At 40.7% G+C, this 24,446-nt stretch overlaps 1 protein-coding gene across 14 annotated transcripts in view; it reads left to right on the top strand.

Moving 5' to 3' along the window:
* The window catches only part of MACF1 (microtubule actin crosslinking factor 1), a 319,804-nt gene that overhangs the window by 102,620 nt on the left and 192,738 nt on the right, over positions 1–24,446 (top strand). For 11 of the 14 annotated variants that reach the window (XM_078331310.1, XM_078331314.1, XM_078331308.1 and 8 more), the window contains 9 exons: positions 16,693–16,859; positions 17,800–17,912; positions 18,020–18,126; positions 18,674–18,793; positions 18,941–19,036; positions 20,422–20,549; positions 20,710–20,803; positions 21,027–21,181; positions 22,787–23,063. In XM_078331310.1, the coding sequence (XP_078187436.1) occupies positions 16,693–16,859; positions 17,800–17,912; positions 18,020–18,126; positions 18,674–18,793; positions 18,941–19,036; positions 20,422–20,549; positions 20,710–20,803; positions 21,027–21,181; positions 22,787–23,063 (1,257 nt within the window). Of the gene's footprint in view, positions 1–128; positions 1,372–16,692; positions 16,860–17,799; positions 17,913–18,019; positions 18,127–18,673; positions 18,794–18,940; positions 19,037–20,421; positions 20,550–20,709; positions 20,804–21,026; positions 21,182–22,786; positions 23,064–24,446 lie in introns of those variants that run through there. The other 3 variants (XM_078331307.1, XM_078331317.1, XM_078331318.1) reach the window with 1 other exon arrangement.

The raw sequence follows: 24,446 nt of genomic DNA on the forward strand, positions 1-24,446 counted from the left end.
TCTGTTTGTGTTACTGAGGGCAGTGCTCCAATTACCTCATATTTGGAGAGAGGAAGCTGCAGCCAATCCGGTTTCTGTCTGCTTTTAGGTCAAGTGATTTCTGAACTGCAGTGAGATGCTTTGAATTTGTCTTGTTGCAGCTCTGAGCCTGTAAGATGGCTGTCTGAATCGGCAGCGGCTGGAAGAGACAGAGAAAGGCGGGGAGGGAGGGAGAAAGAATTGGAGGGATTGCCGGCATAGTGCATGTTTTTAAATGTGCATCAAATCCTATGAAGCCAAGGTTGGGATTCCTTTGGGATCCCAGGACTGGCTTAGCTGCGTTTTTGCCGAGATTAGGAGAGGAAGGAAATGGGAAATTCACTGGGCTGTTTTAAGGAGCCGAAAGAGTCAATAGCTATTCCTGAGAAGGCTCCCATATCTCCTAAGAAAAGGGTTCGGTTCAAAAGGAAGTGGAGAGGAAAGAAAATCCCTACTCCAGAGGCGTCTCATCAGGAAGAAACCTCCGAAGGAACTGGAGTCATTGAAGAGACTGAAACCCTAACGAAGTTAACAGTGAGTCTCCAAAAGGAGGACAGAGTGGGAGGGGTAGAGCATACCTCCCCAGATATTTTGCTACCTGGAGACTCAGCCCCCAACTCACGGGCAGTCGATCAGGGGATGATAGTACAGGTAAAGGAGAGATTCCAAGGGGAGGTCCAAACTGCCCACCTTTTGTTGGAGAATGAATCTTCAATTGCTGGAGGGGTCTGGGATTCCTTGGAAGAGGGGATGACTGTCATTGCTCACCTGCTTGATAACCCAGCAGAAAGGAACTGTGAGAAGTCAGTGAGCCAACTGGTGGAATTTCCGAGGACAGCATCCTGCAGCAGCAGGGCTGTGCTGCTGCCTTTGCAAGGAGAGACTGCAGTGGAGAAAGGAAATACTCAGCTTGGGTTTCGGAGCTGTGCTTTGCCTAGAACAGACTACCCCACTGATACAGGAAATCAAGAACAATTTTCAGAGGGCTGGAATGTGGAGGGAGGAACCAAGAGTATTTCAGGTGCCCCTCAGACAGGTTCCTGGATTACAGAATGTTCTGTTTCTTCATCGCTACTGGACCAGTCTGGAGGCCAAAGATGCATGGAGCCTGCCCATGTGGGCCGAGTGCCCCCCCAGGATTCCAGACTGCCTACTTCTCAGAGTGATTTGTCTGTCAGTGGTGTGACTGTGAGCATTTTGCCCTCCTCCTCTGGCTATGGCAGTGATGGGCCACACATACACGAGATCCAGCCTAAAGATACTGAACCTGAAAAGAGCTCTACTTCCTTCTCAGAAGAGGATGGTACTCTTTCTCTGGAGGCAAGCCACACCCCATCATGGGGTCTGGAAGAGGTAGGTGGGCATGTTCAAGGGATAATCAAACTGCTGTTTGGAATCTTGGCCCTCAAACGTATGACATCTGAGTGTGGTGAGCAGTGAGGATGTTGGTGTTTCTCAAACTCACCCCCATGTGAGTTAGTGTCTGCTGGAGCTCAGCAAGCAGAATCTGTTTTAGGTCTGCCCCTTGATGCTTGAAACCAAGACTTGTCTCTGGGGAGTCCTTGATTCTGGGTAGCCAAGTGGCATACTTGCTTGATCTATCTGGTAGGATTATCTCCCGAGGTACAATGTTAGATAGTACTTATTCTCAGGCAGGTCTGTTTACCAGCTTCCCTGCTACAAGAAGTTGTAGTGTAGCACAAGGGACGATGGGGAGGGACCTGACTGAGTCTCTGGAATGATTGTGGAAGGGGTAAGGTAGCTATTGTCATACTTGCTCTTCCCCACATCTAGTAGGAGCGATGTTCTTACTAGAGCTGATGCAATCCCATCTCTGTGGGGAAATTTTTGATGGCAACACTCATTCAGTATTTGTATAGGTGGAGAGGGCTCATCCTTCTTTGGTTCCTAATTCCAGGATTAGAGGAGAGGAACACAGAGTTATCTGGGGATTAGTTGCGGGGAGGGTAGGTTAGGGCAGTTGGAAGGTTTAAGGCTAGAAACGTTGGTTTTGTGATTGGATTTGTTTAGGGCTTTAACATGTTTTTATTTTGAGGAATATATTAAGGCATGGATGGCGATGAGGGTGGTAGTGGTGCTGCTGGTGGTGGCGATGACAGCTGTTGCTGTGAATGTTTTTAAAGGTCAAGGAACAAGTGAGAATTCAGAAATCTGAACACCGAGATAAGGACTCAGCAAGACCATGGGTAGCACAGCATCTGACATGTAGGTCTGTGATTGCGTAGGTGATCAAAATTATAATTCACCAGTGGCTAAAGAACTTTTACTGGCATGTTGGCCTCTGCAGCAGAAGAACTAAAGACTTCTGCCTCAAAGTGCAAGAGGTAGAAGGTGAGGTAGGGCACTTTCCTTGCCTAGGTGTGGGCTGCTGATTCTGTACAGGGGCCCTGATGTTTGCAGAGCAGGGATATGATCCACCTACTGGTGCCCTGCTTATCACTAGCAGTGTGAGGCTGAGGAAAAATAAAAATTTTAAGCTAACTCTGCTTAAAATTTCCTCTTTAGGGATAGATTTCCCCCACAGACAGCCCCATCTTAGTGCCCTCTCTTATTAGAGTTTGGAGACTCCCAACAGTTTGAAGAAAAAGTGGCCATTTAAAAATGATTATTATATGAATGGGCAAGAAGTTTCTTGGGCCTCATATAAAAATGGATATGTGGGGAGGGGGAGTGTGATAATTGTGTTATGGTAGGAAGAAAGGCAATGAAACTATGGGGATGGGGTGCATGAGTGTGTTAAACTGTTCTTGCATCACTATAAAGAAACACCTGAGACTAGGTAATTTACAAAGTAAAGAGGTTTACTTGGCATACGGTTCTGAAGGCTGTACAGGAAGCATGACGTTGGCATCTACTTGGCTTCCTGAGAGGCTTCAGGAAACTTAAAATCTCAGCAGAAGGCAGAGGGGCAGTAGGCACATCCTTTGGCTAGAGCAGGAACAAGAGGTTATGGGTAGAAGGTGCCACACACTTTTAAATGACCAGATGTCATGAGAACCCACTCACCTTCACGAGAACAACACCAAGGGGATCATGCTAAACGATTCAGAGAAATACACTTTGATGATTCATGATCTAGCCATCTACTACCAGGCCCCACCTCCAATATTAGGGATTACAATTCAACATGAGATTTGGTAGGGACATAGATTGAAACCATACCAATGAGGATTTGTGTTTCATCAGATTTTTTAAAATGTCAAAATCAACTTTCATCTTGTAAAAGTTGGAACAGATATAGAGTAGTTGGGGTAAAACAAACTGTGGAACTGATTGTTCTTTAATACAACTGGCATTAAAATTGAAATTGTGTAGTCATCATAACACTATAGGACACATGCTTGTAACTGAGTGTGAGATTTTCAGAAACTTGGCATGTAAAGTTTTAGGAACTCCTAGTAAAATCAATCCTGGATAATAGACGATAGGTAGCGATGGCACCTTTGTATGGGCTGGATCTCCATACTGGCAAGGGAATGATCTGCATGAGTCTGTGAGGAGTCTTAAAAGATTGGTAGGAGAAGCCTTTGGACCATGATCTGTAGTGTGACCGTGCTGACAGCAGTGTGATTCTTATGCTGTTCAGGATGAGTCAAATTGGTATGTGACATTTTCTGGGTAGCCAACCTCTACATTTATTCCTTCTACCGTTTCACTGCAGACACAGTCATACTATTTACATATAGCTAAGGTTGAAAAACTAAGTGACCAAGTCTCAGCTCAGACACCTGGCATATTTCCAGGTTTTGTGTCCATTGTGTGATATAGGGACCACAGACTCACCATCTTATATGACAGATAAGAAGTAACTTCTCAGGATCTAAGTATGCCATTTCTTCAGAATGAAAGTCCTTTAGGCCAAGAGGCTGCAACCTTCACTAGTCTCTGAAGGAACTAGTCTTGAGGGTGCTGCTCCCCTCCCTAACAGACTGTTCACAGGCTTGAGGACAGTAGCAACCAAAGAGACAGAGAGGGCAACACATACTAAAACTGATATGCAGGGCAAGAGCATCTCTGCTGAGAGTGGGAGCGCTGGGAGGGCACGGGTCAGAAGAGCAGCTGCTGCCGTTCACACACCAGCTCCTGTCTAAACAGGAGACAGCTGGCAGTCCAATTGAGTTGTTTTTTGCTTGCTTTTTTGGTGCTTGTTTTTAATATGTCAGTAGTAACTATCCTCAGAAAATAATTTGAGTTCCAGCCACATTCTATCTTCTGTTCATTAGTCCAGGGCTTGTTGATGGTAGTGAAACCAGGCTATGGATAGACATAAACTTCACAGTGGCTTTTGTTGCTTTTCAGGATAGAGAAACATGGAAACTGTTTCTGCTTCTTGCTAGTGTAGGGTTTCGATAATAGAATATACATGATCTGCTTTTCTATTCACCTATTATAGTTAATACTTCTTTTGTCAAGAAATAGTTAACACAGAAGCAAGATGACAAGGGTCAGCTGACAAGTGTGTTTTCAGAATGATAAGTAAGTAGCCTAGGATTTGGAGCTGGATGGGAACGGGCTAATAGCAATTGCACTTTGCTGTCAAACAAAGGTCGTCTTCTCTGGCCCATTTCTTCTCTCAGGATTCCCTATTCCCAGCTGCTTTCGGTATCCATATTATTAATACCTGGCTTATTTGAACAAGGAACATTTTTGAAAATCCCTTCCCCCTCCTCATCTTGGCTTCTGCTGCCACACTGTTAGCAAATCTCATTTAATGAAGAATTTTTCCTCTATATCAATGTCCTTGCCACAAACCCTTAGAGTCTCTCCAATTTTAGGTGAGTAGTCAGATAACACTGGGGGATAGAAATGATAAGAAAGAGGTTGGTCGGTGTATTATCTTCTGGGCCCAGCCTTTTCAGTTTACAGGTTTCCTTCTCCCGGTTGTCCTTTTTAATTATAGGTAGAGTTGTTTGACTAATACTGGGTTTGTACTGTATGAAGAAAGCAGAATTAACCAGATGACACTATTGGGGGAATGCAGAAGGTAAAGTTATAGTTAGAGCTTTGTTTAAGAGAGGATTTTGTTTTGTTTCGTTTCTTTTCTCTCTCTCTCTCTCTCTCTCTTTTTTTTTTTTTTTTTTTTTAAAGACAGTGTCACTCTGTCGCCCAGACTGGAGTGTAGTCTTGGCCCACTGCAACCTCTACCTCCCGGGTTCAAGCAATGCGCCTGCCTCAGCCTCTGGAGTAGCTGGGACTACAGGTGCCCGCCACGACGCCAGACTAATTTTTGTATTTTTTTTTTTTAGTAGAGACGGGGTTTCACCACATTGGCCAGGCTGTCTTGACCTCCTGACCTTGTGATCCGCCCCCCTCAGCCTCCCAAAGTGCTGGGATTACAGTCATGAGCCACCACACCAGCCAGGATTTTGTTTCTTTTTCAAACAATTTTACTTAATTAAAAATGTTACTAAAGAATAATTATTTTTTAGGTGTAACAATAGCATTGCAATTATGTTTTTAAAAAGGCCTTTTAGCTGGGCATGGTGGCTCATGCCTGTAATCAATCCCAGTACTTTGGGAGGCCGAGGCGGTAGATCACAAGGTCAGGAGTTTGAAACTACTCAGGCCAATATGGTTAAACCCTGTCTCTACTAAAAATACAAAAATTAGCCAGGCATGGTGGTACGCACCTGTAGTCCCAGCCATTGGGGAGGCTTAGGCAGAAGAATCACTTGAACCCAGGAGACGAAGGTTACAGTGAGCTGAAATTACACCACTGAGTCCAGCCAGCCTGGGCAATAGAGCGAGACTCTGTCTCAATAAAAAAGAAAGAAAGGAAGGAAGGAGGGAGGGAGGGAGGATGGAAGGAAGGAAGGATGGACGGACGGACGAGATGGCTCACCCCTGTAATCCCAGCACTTTGGGAGGCTGAGGTGGGTGGATCATGAGGTCAGGAGATCGAGACTATCCCAGCTATCATGATGAAACCCTATCTCTACCAAAAATACAAAAAAAAAAAAAAAAAAAAAAACCACTGAGTCCAGCCTGGCAACAGAGTGAGACTCCATCTCAAAAAAACAAACAAACAAACAAACAAACCCTTTTAGAGATACATACTGAAATGTTTTTAGAGAAAAATATGAGATTTACTTCATCATAATGAGGGAAGAGTGAAGTAGGTGGAGTATAGATGAAACAAGATTAGCTATGAGTTGATAATGGTTGAAACTGGGTGATGGGTATATAGGAGCTCATTATTCTATTCTGTCTCCTTTTGTATATATTTGAAAATTTCCATTCCAAATAGAAAGTTAAGAAAAACATTGTATAAAAATAAAATATGAAAGTTAAGAAAAATAAAATTGTGTAAGATAAAATGGAAAGTTAGGCAAAATAAGTTGTATAAAAATAAAAATGTAATAATACTGGTAAAATTATTATATAATGCATATACAGTTGGCTCTCTGCATTGTGGGTTTCATGTCTGTGAATTTAACCCGTAACGGATGGAAAAATACTCTGAAAAAAAAATTGCATCTGTAATGAACATATACAGACTCTTTTTTTGTCATTATTTCCTAAACAAGATAACAACTATTTGCTGGCATTTACATTGTATTAGGAATTATAAGTAAACTAGAGATGATTTAAAGTATCTGGGAGGATGAATATAGGTTGTATGTGAATACTATATCATTTTGTGTCTGGGACTTGAGCATTTGTGGATTTCAGTATCTGCAGATTTTGGTATCCAAGGGATGTCCTAGAACCAATTCTCCATAGATGACTGTACTGAAAAGGGATTACTGTCCTATAGGTGAAGTGATTAAGAGCATGGAGTCAGATTGGCTGGGTGTGAATCCCAGTTCCACCACTTGCTAGCAGTATAACTTGGAACAGGTTACTTAACTTCTCTGTACCACAATTTCCTTATTTGTAAACTGAAGATAAGAATAGTATCTCCTTGCCAGGCGCTGTGGCTCACAACTATAATCCCAGCTCTTAGGGAGGCAGAGGCACGAGGATGGCTTGAGTCCGGAGTTCAAGACCTGCCTGGGTGGTATATCGAGACTCTGTTCTTCACAAAAAGGAAAAAAAAAAAAAAAAACCAAAAAGACAGGAAAAAAAAAATAGTATATACTTGGTAGGGTTATGAGAATAATAGGAATTAATACAAGTAACCACAATAAATGCTAGTTGATATTATTACTTAAAAGAACAAGAAAATGAATAAGAAAAAAAACAAACACCCTTGTAGAAAAATAGGGGAAAAATTACCAGGAATAAGTAATTCACAAAAAAAGAAAATCCAAATACCTCATATACATAAGAAGACTCATTTTTACTAATAAGGATATAAAGATCAAACAACAACAAGATACCATATTTTTTTTTTTAAAGAGATGAGGTCTTAGCTACATTGCCCAGGCTAGAGAGCAGTGGCCATTCACAGGCACCATCATTGTGCACTGTAGCCTTGAGCTCTTGGACTCAATCTTGTAACTGGGACTACAAGCATACCACCATGTCCAACTAAGATACCATTTTATACCTATCAAATTGACAGAAAATAAAACTCTGAAAATACCAAATGTAGGCAAGGATGAAAAGTGATGGGAAAACCTCTTATAGCATGTGGGTGGAAGTATAATTTGGTACTTTACAGAGTAGTTTGACAGTATTTTGTAGAGTTGAAAAATGCCCATATTCTATGACCTAGGGTTTCCATTCTAATTATATTCCCTAGTGAGACTGCTAGGACTCTGAATATGAAAACTGAAAGGAGCACTCCATGACCTTTACCTAACTCTCATATTGGTGATAAACACCTTCTTTCTCTCTGTTCCTCACCAACACAGCTGCCATTCGATCCCACTGGCTGGGCATTTGTAGAACTACTGTGTTGTGCCTTCATCTGCTGTTTTTTGTTTTTTTTTTTTTTTTTAGAGAGGGTCTTGCTCTGACACCTAGGCTGGAGAACAGTGGTGCAATCATAGCTCACTGCAGCCTTGACATCCTGGGCTTAAACAGTCCTCCCACCTCAACTTGCCAAGTAACTGGGACTACAGAAGAGTACTATCACGCCCAGCTGTTTTTTAATTTTTTGTAGAGACAGGGTCTCACAGTGTTCCCCAGGCTCGTTTTGAACTCCTAGCCTCAAACGATCCTCTTGCCTAGGCCTCCCAAAGTGGTGGGATTACAGGAGTGAGCTACCACATCCAGCCCTCCTTTGCTTCTTGAAAGTTTTCAAGGTCTCATGCTTCATCTGAAGTGCTGGGGGAGCAAGTCAGCTAGAAACTTGAGGACAGAATAATCAAGTACCTACTTGCTCAGAACAACTCATCCACTGAGAGACTTACAAAGTCCAAACTCCTCAGCTGGGTATTCCAGTTCCTTTGTAATCTGTCTTATCTTTTCTCCTGTGGGTTCCCAGTTTGAACCTTCTCATTTTAACAGGTCAGCCCCTTAACTACTATTTCTGTTTCACATTATCTCAGTTTCTTGTGTAAACTTTGTTTACATCCAGTTTCTACCTGGAATTATTCTTTTCTTTCTGTCTATTCTGTAATTCCCTTCAAAGATGATTTTAAATTATACTTCTGGAGATGTTTTTGATCACTCCAGCCCACAGTAATTTTCCATTCTGCTGAGATTCTATAATGGATATTACTATAATTATTGCTGTTTTTGTGTGTTAAATTTGTTTAACTCTCTCATGTGACCTACCATAGATACAAGGTAAGATTTTTTTTCCTCCAGAAGTTAGCCTTCAGAAAAGAAAGATTGTCTTTATATTTTACTTCTTATAAAGCATTTCTTGTTATTAGGCGCCCAGGGAGTTTATAGTCAGTTCATGAAAGAGGATGAATAAATCGTGTCATCATCTGCTAGTTCACTCAGTAATCATTTTTTGTAGAGATCAACTGACATAATTGATTAAACAAAAGAGAGAAACCAAAAATCTAAGAAAGTTTTAGTTATTGTTGCTGGGGATATAATCTCCTAATTGGAAGTGTTGAAAGTTAACTGTATACAAGCCTTAACATTAAAAAAAAATTTTTTTTAATCACTCACATTGCATATGAAACACACACACACACCTTATGGGGATCTTAAATAAACACAATAGGATAAATGAAAAAAAAAAACCCCCAATCCAGGGTTATGCAACTGGACTCTTGTAGTTTGAAATGAAATACACGGAGACAATGTAGACTCAGAAAAGTGCTGTTGTTAACTTTAAGATCTTAAAAAGAAGACAGTATTTTCTAGAAAATTTACTCAAAAAGTAGCTTTATTGAAGGAAAAGACATTGATGTTAAAGATGCATGTGAAATTTGAATAATGTGGTTTTCTGAAATTATAAAGGCAGAAAATACATTAATACTAAATGCATTAAATATACTGCTTAATTTTAAATATGTATATATGTATAAATAAATTTCTAAAAGTTTGTATATTCAGGAGGACCACAGAGCTTCCCTTCTTGTACTCCTGTTTTACTTTCACACATCTGTTGTCATCTGGGAAAATATTTGGGATAATCATAGGTTAGTCAGTTATGGCATGTCTCAGCTAAGTTCTTGGAAGGCAAGCATGTCTTCTTTTTTTGTTTTCCACCTTTTTACCTGACCAGCTTACTTTTTAAAACTCAGCACAGATGTTCTTGTTGCTGAGCAATGCCCTGGCATTGCTAGTTTGGATTACTTACTTACCTCTATCACAGCATTCATCTCTTTGTATAATAAATTGTCTCCCTGATTAAATTGCTTGAACTTGAGGCCTGAGGCTGTGTTTTTACTTTGAGATATTAAGAACTTAAGCACACTCCTAGAATATAATGGTTGCTCATAAAATATTAACAGAGTAAATAAATGATGTGTGACTTTTTTTGTTCTTCTCTACAGTGCCTGTCATAGTGCTAAGATGTTATTCAATCAATACTTATTGAATTATTAGGAAAACATTAAGTTTCTGGGAATACTTCAGAGAGGCAATTAAGCTTTGGGAAGTGTGAGTTGAAAGGGAATTTAAGTGGAATTTGCATAATCTTAGGCATAATATTGAGGCTGTTCCCCCTCTCCAAATGGCTTCCTGCTTAAAAAACCCAGATGAGGGAGAAAGATCTCTGAAACTGAAGCTGGATTTCTGCATTTGGGAGATTAAGGTAGAAGCTTCTGCATAGCCCAGAGGATATAGTACTGTGCACACATATCATGTGTGAGTATACAGAAAGAGCCTGATGAAAGCCAAATTTAATTAGTGAGATGGTTGAGATGATAATCCCATTTTTCTCATCCAGTTAACGGTCTAGGAAGGACCCTAATCCAAACAGGGTATTTCTTTTCTTTCCCTTAGGGTTCCATCTCATTACAGCTGTGTTTAAAATTTGAAGTAAAGCTGTTCATTGAAGTAGTTTTAATGCAATATGCAGAAAAACTAAGAGATGAGAGATGTTTTCAGAAAGATTGTGGCTATAATGAACATACAATATTAATTAACTAACTGAAATTTCGTTTTTGGGTAAGGAACCCAAATACTTAGATTTTGTTTTGCTTATTCAAGTTCTGTCTTTTTTTACTTCAACAAATCTATTTCCTGTTCCCAGTAATGTTTTACTTTAAGATGTATGTAGAGCAGCTACCGTGAAGGCAGTGGGATATGTCATTTTTGCATTTAGCCAGTGAAATAGGCAGCTAGAAATGTTAAGGGGAACTGAAATAGAATTGGTACTAGGAAGAAACTGTTTATAGGAAGAGGCTCACAGGATGATATCTTGGGCACCATGATCCATTATTGGATGCTTGGCTCTGCAGTTCCATAGCCTCTCCCCCCACTGCTGCCCCTCGCCCAGCTCAAGTAGAACTGGAGTTGCTTAGGTTTTAGGGAATTGACTCACATTGATCACATTTGCATGAGATTGATTGATGTGAATTTATTAATTTACAAACTAGTTTTTAATTGCCAAGTGATTATTTGAATTGGCCACTTAGTGCTTTTGTTGCTTTAGAATATCTGTATGGGGATCAAATAATTATCTGAAGGTTGTCAGGTGAACATGGAGTCAGAACAGAGAGGTGGTGAGTGGAAGAATGATTTATAGGATGGTCTTATTAGTTGGCATCATCAAAGTAGAATAGTCTGATTTCTTTTGTAGAAATGTACTTGTCAAGGGCATGTGAACCCATGTCCCTTGAATCTGCTAGGTAGAGCACAATTTCCCCTTCACAGGCATGGAGGCAATACTTCGTGGCAATACCTTTTCTCTGCTCAATGCAAGCTTCCCATACTCTTCTATTCTCACAGTCTTTCTTCAGACATCTTAGTAACATTTAGTAGCCTGCAGCTTTCTTTTTTTCTAAATAAAAGTCCCTGGTCCTGTTTTTGTTTTTTTTTCCTGATATTTCTCATCTATTATGAGTTGAGTTTGTAAATTCAGACACTTGGAGATGCCTTATTATTGATTTCTCCCTTGTATTGACTACAAGGGAAGCTACTACTTTCACGGTACTGCACCTGATAGAGAAGAGACAGGGTGTTGTGTTGTCATGCATGTGTTTTCTCTGCCCCAAACACCCAGACCAAAAATTGTGCTGGATATGCTGTCTTATTATTATGAGAAGGAAATGCAGGTACCCCAGGCACTGCCTACATCATCTCATCAAATCTTTATAACAGCCCTTTGAGAAAGTTATTATCCTGTTTTAAATATGGTGAAAATTTGACCAGGAGGTTTACATGGTTTGCCTGAGGTCACATTTCTAGTGAATGCCTTCTTTCAAACAGATATCTGTCTGATTCAAAGGCTTAACATTTTTCCTTGTTAACAAAGATTATTTTTATAGTTTTTATTACACAAAATAAAGTGTGATCATTACTTAAAGTCTGAAAAAAAAAAGAATAGAAAGAAAAAATGAAATCATTTATAGTCCCACTCCAGAGCAGACAAATATGCTAGCCTAAACTTATTTCACTTTACACACTGCTTTAAATTTGCTAAGTAACCTGTCTACAGATTCTAGATGGGCTTTATCCCAGAATACTTTTTCTTTCTTTTTTTTTTTTTTTTTTTTTTTTGGGGGGGGGGAGGAAGGCAGGAAGGAAGGGAATAAGGACGGTTAGGGAGGAAGGAGGGGAGGGAGGGAGGGAGGGAGGGAGGGAAGGGAAGAAAGGAAATCAAGCAATGAAAGAGACATTGCCGACCTGGATCTAGAGGTTTACAAGTTGATTTCTTTTTTTTTTTTTGAGAGAAGGAAAGAAAAAGGAAAAAAAAAATAATAATAAGTAAAGGAGAGGAAGAAAGAGGAAGAGAAAGAGGGAGAGTAAATGGAAATATTGCTTTATTTTGAAAAAAATTGGGTATTAATAATGGCCAATCAATGTTTCATTTAAACTAATGGGTAGGTGTGATGTGGTATTGATAAGAATGTATATTTTGTGTATTTGAAGTGGAGAGCTCTATAAATATTTATTAAGTTTACTTGTTCTGGATCTGAGTTCGAGTCCTTGATATCCTTATTAATTTTCTGTCTCATTGAATCTAAGTCTCCTATCTGGGTGTTAGGATCGTTAGCTCTTGTTGTTGCATTGATCCTTTTACCACTATATCTTTGTTTCTTTAAAATCTATTTTATCCGATACAAGAATTGCAACTCCTGCTTTTTATTTATTTATTATTTATTTTTGCTCTCCATTTGGTTGGTAAATCTTTCTCCATCCCTTTGTTTTGAGTCTTTGCGTATCCTTGCATGTGAAACAGGTCTGGATGTAACATGCCGTTGGGTTTTGGCTGTGTCTTTTGATTGGGAATTCAGTCAATTTAAATTTAGGGTTACTGCCATTTGATGTTGACTGGCTGTTTTATCCATTTGTTGGTGTAAATTCTTCTTTATGTTGGTGCTCTTTACTTTTTGGTATATTTTTAGAAAGGCTAATACTGGTTGTTTCTTTCTGTGTGTAATGCTTCTTTCAGAAGCTCTTGTAAAGCAGGCCTGGTGGTAATAAAATCTCTGAGTTCTTGCTTGTTCATAAAAGATTTTATTTTTCCTTCAGTTGTGAAGCTTAGTTTGACTGGATATGAAATTCTGGGCTGAAGGTTCTGTTCTTTGAGGATGTTGAATATTGGCCCCCACTCTCTTCTGGCCTGTAGAGTTTCTGCCAAGAGATCTGCTGTAAGTCTGATAGGCTTGCCTTTGTGGGTTATCTGACCTTTCTCTCTGGCTGCCCTTAGTATCCTCTCCTTCGTTTCAACCCTGGTGAATCTAACGATTATGTGCCTTGGGGTTGCTCTTCTTGAGAAATATCTTTGTGGTGTTCTCTGTATTACCTGGGGTTGAATGTTGACCTGCTTTGCTAGTTTAGGAAAATTTTCCTGAATAATATCCTGAAGGGTATTTTCCAGCTTGGATTCATTCTCTCCGTCGCATTCAGGTACACCTATCAAACGTAAATTTGGTCTTTTCACATAGTCCCACATTTCTTGGAGACTTTGCTCATTCCTTTTTATCCTTTTTTCTCTAATCTTTTCTTCACGTTTTATTTCATTAAGTTGGACTTTGACCTCTGATATCCCTTCTTCTGCTTGAACAATTCGAGTGTTTAAACCTGTGCATACTTCTCGGAGTTCCTGTATTGTATTCTTCAGTTCCATTAATTCACTCATACTCCTCTCTAAGTTGTCTATTCTCAATAGGATTTCGTCAAACCTTTTTTCAAAGTTCCTAGTTTCTTTACGTTGGGCTACAACATGTTCTTTTAACTCACCGAAGTTTGTTATTATCCATTCCTTGAAGAGTGATTCTGTCATCAGGAGGCGCTCGTTCTCCATCAAGCCTTGTTGCATTGTTGATGTGGAACTGTGATCATCTTTAGAGGGAGAGGCATTCTGACTTTGAGAATTCTCAGCTTTTTTACACTGGTTTCTTCCCGTCATTGTAAATTTATCCTCCTGTCGTCTGAAATTACCAACTTTCAGATTAGGTCTCTTGAGTGGACGTCCAGGTTGTTAGTTCCCAGGGCCAGAGCAGCAGCATTAAAACTGATGGTGCTTTTCTGCCCAGGATTCTCCTGTCCGGCTTCCTTCTTGTTTCCGTAGTAGTTTACTCTGCGCCAAGCGCTGCCGCCCCCTGCGCCCACCACGAGAGTAGCGCTGGCGACTCGTGTGTTTCCACCACTGGGGGATCTTCTGCTCCGTGAGCGACCAGACTTTGTCTGAAAGTGTGGCGTCCTCTAGTTCTCTGCGCCTTCCCTGAGAGCTGCAATCCCGGGATGTTAGCGATCGGCCATCTTGGATCGTTCCCTTCTTTCTTTTTTTAATGGAGTCCTGCACTGTTGCCCAGGCTGGCGTAGAATGGCACAATCTCAGCTCACTGCACCCTCTGCCTCCTGGGTTCAAGTGATCCTCTTGCCTCAGCCTCCCGAGTAGCTGAAATTACAAACACACATCAACATGCCCAGCTAATTTTTTTGTACTTTTAATAGAGACAAGGTTTCATGATGTTGACCAGATTGGTCTTGAACTCTTGACCTCAGGTGATCCACCTGCCTCGGCCTCCCAGTGTTGGGATTACAGGCGTGGGCCACCATGCCTCCTCCCCCAGATACTTTTATTTGCCTATTTTTATTTCATTCATAAACCAAGTTATTATTAATTAAAACATGTTAAGGTCCCAGTATACAACCAGCACAACGCTAAGTGCAATGGACAATGCACTGAAGGACTATGATCAGTAGGTCTCAGATTTGGAAGTTACTTCGTCCACAGCATCCCAGTTTCTGCTTGAACACGTCCAGTGGCGAGGAGCTCTCCCACATAGGGACTGCTGTTCAGTTTTTGCTCTAGTTGTTAAGATGTGGTGCCAGCACCTCTCAGGAAACTTGTAGTCTAGGGAAGATAAGATTAAATATATGAAATAATAGTAATGCAAAATAACATTTATTTATTTAAAAAAATTTTTTGAGACTTCTTCTGTTGTCTCCATACTGGAGTGCAGTGGTACAATTTTGGCTTACCACAATCTCCACCTTCCAGGTTCAAATGTCTCGTGCCTCAGCCTCCCAGGTAGCTGGGATGATAGGTGTGCACCACCACTCCTGGCAAATTTTTGTGTTTTTAGTCGAGATGGGGTTTTACCATGTCAGCCAGGCTGGTCTCGAACTCCTGACCTCAGGTGATCTGCCTGCCTCAGCCTCCCAAAGAGCTGGGATTACAGGTGTGAGCCACTGTGCCTGACCCAAAATAACATTTAATTAGATGATGATACAGAATGTCAGCGTTGTGGGAATTAGGCAAGTAAAAATCAAAGCAAGACTAGCCTTCAAATAAGAAAGAGAGAAGGGAACCCTTATTTGTTGAGCATAACCCTCAGTTTGGGCTAGGGGCTTTAATGTGTAATCTTGCTGATTTTCATAGCAACCCTGAAAAGGTGGTAGGTATTATTTCTACTTTACAGGACTCAATTCAAGGTGTGTGCATGTAATCAGAGACATGCACTTTTTCCTCACCTGCATCACAGTCTCTCTAAAATAGGTCTTGTGCTGTATTTTGGAGATTTCTTAAAGTAGCTTTTTTCTTATTATAAAAATGTACGGGATTGCCAGGTATGGTGGCGCACGCCTATAATCCCAGCACTTTGGGAGGCCAAGGCAGGTGGATCACGAGGTCAGGAGATCAAGACCATCCTGTCTAACATGGTGAAACCCCGTCTCTACTAAAAATATGAAAAATTAGCTAGACCTGGTGGCACACACCTTAGTCCCAGCTACTCGGAAGGCTGAGGCAGGAGAATCGCTTGAACCCGGGAGGTGGAGGTTGCAGTGAGCCAAGATCGCACCACTGCACTCCAGCCTGGGCAACAGAGTAAGACTCTTGTCTCAAAAAAAAAAAAAAAAAAAAAAAGGCCAGGATGCAGAAAATTTGGAAAATATAAAAATCACCTGTAATGTTACTCCTCAGAGGTAACTATGATTATTAGTTTGCTGTATTTCTCACATATATACAGTATATGCACCTGTATTGCATACATAGTTGTATGTGTATGCATGTATACATATATATGACTGTACTTAAATGTATATTTTGTATGTTTTTTATAACAAAATAATCAAGTTACTATATATTGTTTATATTCTTTTTCTTAAATTTGGTAATCATTGTACTATGTCATTAAAATTTTCTTTGCAAAACTTTATTAAGTGTTACAGAGAATTCTATTCTGCTATAATTGTGATGTAATTTATAACCAGTCAATCCCTTATTAGAATTTAAGCTTTTTATAAACTTTTGCTATCACGTTTATTATTCTTTGATAAATATTCATTTATACAATTATTTGTTTATATTTCTGGTGACTTCCCATCAAGTTGTATGTATGTTTGAAGACTTTATTCAAAACTGACATCCAGATAAGTTATGCCATTTATATTTTCACTAGTGGCAGTGTATGACATTATCCAATTTTAGATATTCTCTCCAATCTTGAATAATATCATTAAAAACAAACATTTCCTAGTTTGATAGGTGAAAAATTATCTCTCATGGTTTTAGTTTGCATTTCTTTGACTACTAAGAGGGTGAATATATGTTGGGAATACTCCTCTAAAGTGTTGTCAGCCTTGGATCTTCAATTTGCTACAAGCCATAATGGATGGAGAAGAGAAGGCCAAAAGACTTTATCTTATTTTTGAATTATTCTATGTCCTGTCTTTTGGCAGATCTCTGACATCTACATTAGTGGAGAATCAGGGGACATGTCAGCCAAGGAGAAGCTACTTCTATGGACCCAGAAGGTGACAGCTGGTTACACAGGAATCAAATGCACCAACTTTTCCTCCTGCTGGAGTGATGGGAAGATGTTCAATGCACTTATTCACCGATATCGGTAAGAACAGTGGAATTTCTGTGCTCCTGCAGGGCTTCTTCTCATCTCTTGTTTGTAATTAGTTATAATGCTATTTCCACCTCCTCAACCAAGAATCAAAGCTTTGATTCATTTGAGAAAGTAATATTTATTTAACTACTTTTCCAGGAACTGGGCATAAGGAGCAGTGAAGAAAACAGCGGAAGTTCTTACTCTCATGGAACTTAACCTTTCAGTAGGGAGAATAGGAAATAAATATATGTCACCAACCAGTGGTAAATGCAATGGCAGGATTAGAAAGTGACAGAGGTTTGTAGTATTTTGGACAGGGTGGTCAGACATGGCCTCTTTGGTGAGGATGTTAGACCAGAGCCATGAGGGAGTGAGTCATTCGGGCTTTTGGGGTCAGAGGGTTCCAGCTGGAAGAAATACAGGTACAAAGGGCATGAAATGAGGGCTTGCTTAGAGTCGTTTAGGAACAGCAGATAGCTGAAGTGAGGTGAGGAAGACAGGAATTCTGAATGACAAAAATCAAAATTATTGACTTCTTAGTCATCATAAACATCACCCAATTTCCAGTGCTAATTGATGGTATTTTCCCCATGACATTCAACAAACCTAGACGTTTAAGTTTGGCATTAGGAAGCACTGGGCCCCTGGTGTATACTTAAAAATGGAATTTGTGGCTGGGTGTGGTGGCTCATGCCTGTAATCCACGCACTTAGGAGGCCAAGGCAGGCAGATCACCCGAGGTCGGGAGTTCAAGACCAGCCTGACCAACATGGTGAAACCCCGTCTTTAAAAAAAAAAAAAAGAATTTGTACTCTTCAAAAACTCCTGCCTTTTCTCTAACTCACTCAGTGTTTTTCAGCTCTGGGAACCCTTAAGAGGTTTTCTTTGTGTGAACTCATGTGTGATGTGTAGATGGTGGCTTTTCATGTGCCTTGCTGGACTTTTACAGACCTGATCTGGTAGACATGGAGAGGGTGCAGATCCAGAGTAACCGAGAGAATCTGGAACAGGCTTTTGAAGTGGCAGAAAGACTGGGAGTTACTCGCTTGCTAGATGCAGAAGGTGAGAGAGAGTTTACTGAACTTAAGTAAGGAACATATATTCAGTATTCCTCCTTCTGGCAAGTTTCTTTGTTCTGACTAAGAAATTTTTTGTCCATTCTCTCTCAGATGTGGATGTGCCATCTCCAGATGAAAAGTCTGTCATCACTTACGTGTCTTCGATTTACGATGCCTTCCCTAAAGTCCCTGAGGGTGGAGAAGGGATCAGTGCTACGGTAAAAGAACATTTTCCTAGAGGGCCTTCTGACTTTGATTCATTTGAGTGGAATGCATTGCTTAGACACTTTCTTAAGCACTCACAGTATACAGAGCACTTTTATGCTCTGTATCAGACTATATATCCGGTATCTTTATCATATATGGACATTATCCTTGGCCCTGGAAATGAGTCTAGATATTGCTAATTTTGTAACAATTAGCATAGACCATTTGGAAGAATGTCCCTCTCATTCCCAGCTGTAATTCAGGATGAGGAAGTGTTTTCTCAGTCACTCATATATCAGCTTGATTAGGTAGATCATGGCTCTTTTCAGAATATTTTTAGTAGCTTGATTTGTAGCCTTTTTAGTGTCAGGAAATTGAATCCCATCCTAAGAGCCCTTAAGGAGCTTTGAAACTGGTACTGTGAGCATTAAACTGAGCACCATCTAGGCAATCAGAGGAAAGGGGTTTTATATAGTTTAGAGTGGCCTCAGCTACTTTCTCTTGTGCTTGTTGTGGATATTGCTAATCAGGTGTGTGATATTTACCTTCTGGCAACAGGAAGTGGACTCCAGGTGGCAAGAATACCAAAGCCGAGTGGACTCCCTCATTCCCTGGATCAAACAGCATACAATACTGATGTCAGATAAATCTTTTCCCCAAAACCCCGTTGAACTTAAGGTAAAGTCAGGGACTTAAATTGTATTTGTAAAATCTTTCTAGGGAGTAAGTCTCAGAGCTTATCACTGCTGACTTCTGGATGAGGTGGTATGTAAAATGGGGTCCTATAGTTTGTGTCCATTCATTCATCAAATATTAATTTTATAGGCACTTTATAACCAATATATACACTTCAAAGAAACAGAAATTCTGGCCAAGGAGAGAGAAAAAGGAAGAATTGAGGAATTATATAAATTACTAGAGGTAAGAGAGCTTATTCTTTGCTGAAGCTTGGGGTTTGCTGGTCTGTACTGTTGTTGCTTCTTGATTATAGATTCCTTGTATTCTCTTCCCAAACTGCATTAATAGCAGTACTCTCCTGGTGACAAATAATAACACCCCTCTCAGGCTGGTCTTAAAATTTTGTGGTAAAGGGGTAGTGTCTGCCTTCCCTACTTTTTATTTTTTATTTTATTTTATTTTGTTTTGTTTTATTTTTTGAGATGGAGTTTGTTTTTATCACCCAGGCTGGAGTACAGTAGTGCCATCTTGACTCACTGCAAAGCTCTGCCTCCTGGGTTTAAGCAATTCTCTTGCCTCAGCTTCCCGAGTAGCTGGGATTACAGGTGCCCACCACCATGCCGGGCTACTTTTTTTTTTTTTTTTTTTTTTTTTTAAAACTAGAGACGAGGTTTCACCATGTTGGCCAGACTGGTCTCAAATTCCTGACCTCAGGTGATTCGCCCTTCTTGGCCTTCCAAAGTGTTGGGATTACAAACATGAGCCACCATGCCTGGGCATCTCTATTTGTTTTTGTTTTTTTCTTTTTTTCTTCCGAGCTGACCCACACTAATTGGTTCAAGGCATCTCTGTTTTTTAAAAGGCTTATTGAAAAATGGCCTACAGGCCGGGCGCGGTGGCTCAAGCCTGTAATCCCAGCACTTTGGGAGGCCAAGGCGGGTGGATCATGAGGTCAAGAGATCGAGACCATCCTGGTCAACATGGTGAAACCCCATCTCTACTAAAAATATTAAAAAATTAGCTGGGCGTGGTGGCGTGTGCCTGTAATCCCTGCTACTCGGGAGGCTGAGACAGGAGAATTGCCTGAACCCAGGAGGCGGAGGTTGCGGTGAGCCGAGATCGCGCCATTGCACTCCAGCCTGGGTAACGAGCGAAACTCCGTCTCAAAAAAGAAAAAAAGAAAAATGGCCAATAGTTATTCAGAAATCTTGTGTTTTGTGGATGAATTTTTCTGCTTCTTAGATGGAGGCTAAATCTTTTCCTAGGGTGGAAAGAAGACTTCTATTCAGAATTTGATTTCTAAAGAATTTGAAGTTGTAGAGATGAGAATTTAACCTTGCCAGAATAAAAATTATAGGGGAAAGGAGGATTTATAGAAAGCGTAGAAGGATTAGAAGGACTTAGAGTAGGTAGTCTAGGGACTGTAGTCACCTCTACATTCTAGAGGTGACTTTTTTCACCTCAAGGGTGAAGAACCTGATACATATTTGATTGTTTTTCCATATTAACAATAGGAAAAGCTGCTAAATGGCTGGGTAAAGAGGCAAAAAATGATGTGCAAAGAATAAATCAAAACTAGGACAAGAGGGCATGGCTGTGTTTTTGGACTGAAAGAGTATCTGTTTCAGGTGTGGATTGAATTTGGCCGAATTAAACTGCCTCAAGGTTATCACCCCAATGATGTGGAAGAAGAGTGGGGAAAGCTCATCATAGAAATGCTGGAGCGAGAAAAATCACTTCGGCCAGCTGTGGAGAGGTGGGTCCAGATCCTGAGAGTGGTCTGATATTATTTATTGAGCTGCTGTGAACCTTGTACATGACTATGGTTTTATGGGTCCAGATCCTGAGAGTGGTCTGATATTATTTATTGAGCTGCTGTGAACCTTGTACATGACTATGGTTTTATCTTATTTTAGGCTGGAATTGCTGCTACAGATTGCAAACAAAATCCAAAATGGTGCTTTGAACTGTGAAGAAAAACTGACACTAGCTAAGAATACACTGCAGGCTGTAAGTCTCTGACTGTTTTGTCCCACATCTTGTGTCACATGTTTTTTGCTTCTCACCCTCTGCTCTAATGGCTGAAGTTAGCAATTGAGGAATTCAGATGTATTACTTCCCTTTTTTTTTTTTTTTTTTTTTTTAGAATTGCTGTAGGCTCCTTGGCTCCCTCTGTCCTGGTAAGTGGGGACAATGGAAGTTTTCCTACTATTATTCTCTCTTCCTGTCTCAGGATGCTGCTCACCTGGAATCAGGACAACCAGTACAATGTGAGTCAGATGTCATCATGTATATTCAGGAGTGTGAAGGTCTCATCAGGCAGCTGCAAGTCGATCTCCAGATCCTGCGGGATGAAAATTACTACCAGCTAGAAGAGCTGGCTTTTAGGTGAGGAACCAAGGGACTCAAATGGAGGGCTTGTTTGCTACTGCTGAAGCTCATGGATCAACAGTAGATCAAGAGTCAGGCACTGAATCTTTTTTTTTTTTTTTTTTTTTTTTTAAAGACAGAGTTTCGCTCTTATTACTCAGGCTGGAGTGCAATGGCACGATCTCAGCTCACTGCAACCTCCGTCTCCTGGGTTCAGGCAATTCTCCTGTCTCAGCCTCCCGAGCAGCTGGGATTACAGGCATGCACTACCATGCCCAGCTAAGTTTTTGTATTTTTAGAAGAGACGGGGTTTCACCATGCTGACCAGGATGGTCTTGATCTCTTGACCTCGTTATCCACCCGCCTTGGCCTCCCAAAGTGCTGGGATTACAGGTGTGAGCCACTGCATCCAGCAGGCACTGAATCTTTTAACTTGGACCTTTGAGGTCAGTGTCTCAATGGGGATACTATAGGTATCTTGGCAGGAATGTTCTTTTAGTGGAGGACAGTTTTCCCTTATTGCAGGCCCATCCCACTGAGTACCTATAGGATTACTTCAATTATTGTGGCTTTTTATAACATCTCACATATTTTATTGTAATTAATTAATTCAGACAGGGTCTCACACTTATTACCCAGGCTGGCGTGCAGTGGCACACACAATCATGGCTCACTGCAGCCTTGACTTCTTGAGCTCAAGTGATCCTTTTAAGCTCAGCCTCCCGAGTAGCTGGGACCATAAGTGCATGCTGCCACACCCAGCTAATTTTTGTGTTTTTAGTAGAGATGGGGTTTCACCATGTTGCCCGGGCTCAAGTGATCCTCCTGCCTCAGCCTCCCAAAGTACTGGGATTACAGGTGTGAAGCAACCACCATATCTGGCCCGTTTCCATATATTTTAGAAGGACATGCAGGGGTGGGACACAACACAACATCTGATTCAGAAACATTGGTGATCCTGCATTGGAACGGAATCATTTTCTGAGTGCAAAAAAAAAAAAAAGAAACATTGGTGATCCATCACATTCTTTTTATATGGAAGAAAACTGAGACCCACAGAAGATGAAAATTATCTGAAGTCATGTGGCTAGTTTTACAGAGCCAAGACTAGGACCCCTAGTCTTTCTTTTGACCCCTAATCCATGCATTGTATTATTATGCAATTTGGGAATTATATAAATAGTATTGTTAGCTTCCCTCCAATTAACACTAATTTGGCATTTGTCTTAAAAACAATTCTGAACTAGATGATAATATTACCTTGTATTCATATAACACTTTTTCAAAACACTTTTCCTTGTATGATCTCATTTTTATTTTATTTTATTTATTTTTTGAGACAGCGTCTTGATCTGTCACCCAGGCTGGGATGCAGTGGTGTGATCTCGACTCATTGCAGCCTCTGCCTCCTGAGTTCAAATGATTCTCCCAAGTAGCTGGGATTACAGGCCTGTGCCATCACACCCAGCTAAATTTTGTATTTTTAGTAGAGACAGGGTTTCACCATGTTGGCCAGGCTGGCTCATTTTTATTTTATCATATCTTTGTCAAATGGAAGATTTTATTTTTAAAAAGTATACTATAGACTTAAGTCCCTTTCTTTTTTCTCTTCTTCCATTTCAGGGTCATGCGCCTGCAGGATGAGCTAGTCACCTTGCGTCTAGAGTGTACAAACCTGTACCGGAAGGGCCATTTTACTTCACTTGAATTGGTTCCACCGTCTACTTTAACCACTATTCATCTGAAAGCAGAACCCTTAACCAAGGCAACCCATTCTTCTTCTACCTCCTGGTTCCGAAAGCCTATGACTCGGGCTGAACTTGTGGCTATCAGCTCCTCTGAAGATGAAGGCAATCTCCGATTTGTGTATGAACTACTGTCTTGGGTAGAAGAGATGCAGGTGGGTTTATATCCAAAAATATTATGCAGTATACTAATGTTTATTGGATCTAGCAGCTTATCTAAGAGGACCAGATTGTTCTGTGTTCCCTCTGCAGATTCTCTTAATTATTATTATTATTTTATTTGAGTGATGGGATCTTGCTATGTTGCCAGGCTAAACTGGAACTCCTGGACTCAAGTGATCTTCCTGCCTCAGCCTCTTGAGTAGCTGGCTTGATTTTCTTCATTACTGATACTGCCTGGGACCCAGCCCCGCTTCTCCTTAGATCTTAAGTGGATGAGGTTGACACAGATTCTCACAGTCCTATACTGAATAGCACACAGGTTTTTTTGTTTTGTTTTGTTTTGTTTTTTGAGATGGAGTCTTGCTCTGTCACCAGGCTGGAATGCAGTGGTGCAATCTCGGCTCACTGCAACTTCCGCCTCCTGGGTTCAAGCGGTTCTTCCACCTCAGCCTCCCGAGTAGCTGGGACCACAGGCACGCGCCACCACACCCAGCTAATTTTTGTATTTTTAATAGAGACAGGGTTTTACCATGTTGGCCAGGATAGTCTTGATCTCTGACCTTGTGATCCACCCACCTCAGCCTCCCAAAGTGCTGGGATTACAGACGTGAGCCACTGTGCCTGGCAGCATACAGTTTTCTTATTTGAAACCCTTTGGGAATCTTTTCCCTTCAGCTAACTATACTCTTAAGTGAGAGCTTGGGGGAAGATTGCAATGTCTATACATCTGTTATCTTCTTTTTTTGATTAAAATTTTTTATTTGTGAGTACATAGAAGGTATATATATATTTATGGGATACATGAGATATTTTGATATAGTCATGTAATGCATAATAATCACATCATGGAAAATGGGGTATCCATCATCTCAAGAAATTTATCCTTTGTATTACAAACAATCCAATCATATTTTTTTAGTTATTTAAAAATGTATAGGCTGGGCTCGGTAGCTCACACCTGTAATCCTAGCACTTTGGGAGGCCAAGGAGGGCAGATTGTGGGAGTCTAGGAGTTCAAGACCAGTCTGGACAACATGTCAAACCCCATCTCTACGGAAAATTAACTAGGAATGGTGGTGCACACCTGTGGTCCCAGCTATTTGGGAAGCTGAGTTGAGGGGATCACTTGAACCTGGGAGGCAGAGATTGTAATGAGCCAAGATTGCACTGCTGCGCTCCAGCCTGGGCAACGGAGCAGTACCCCACCTCAAAAAAGAATGTACAACTAAATTATTTTGACTATAGTCATCCTGTTGTTAGATGCTAGGTATTATTCATTCTTTAACTATTTTTTTGTACTCATTAATCATCCCCACCTCCCTCTGACCCCGTACTACTCTTCCCAGACTGTTTTGATTTATACATCTCACAACTAA

Source organism: Callithrix jacchus, chromosome 7 (assembly GCF_049354715.1).
Source record: "Callithrix jacchus isolate 240 chromosome 7, calJac240_pri, whole genome shotgun sequence".
Classification (NCBI taxonomy): domain Eukaryota; kingdom Metazoa; phylum Chordata; class Mammalia; order Primates; family Cebidae; genus Callithrix; species Callithrix jacchus.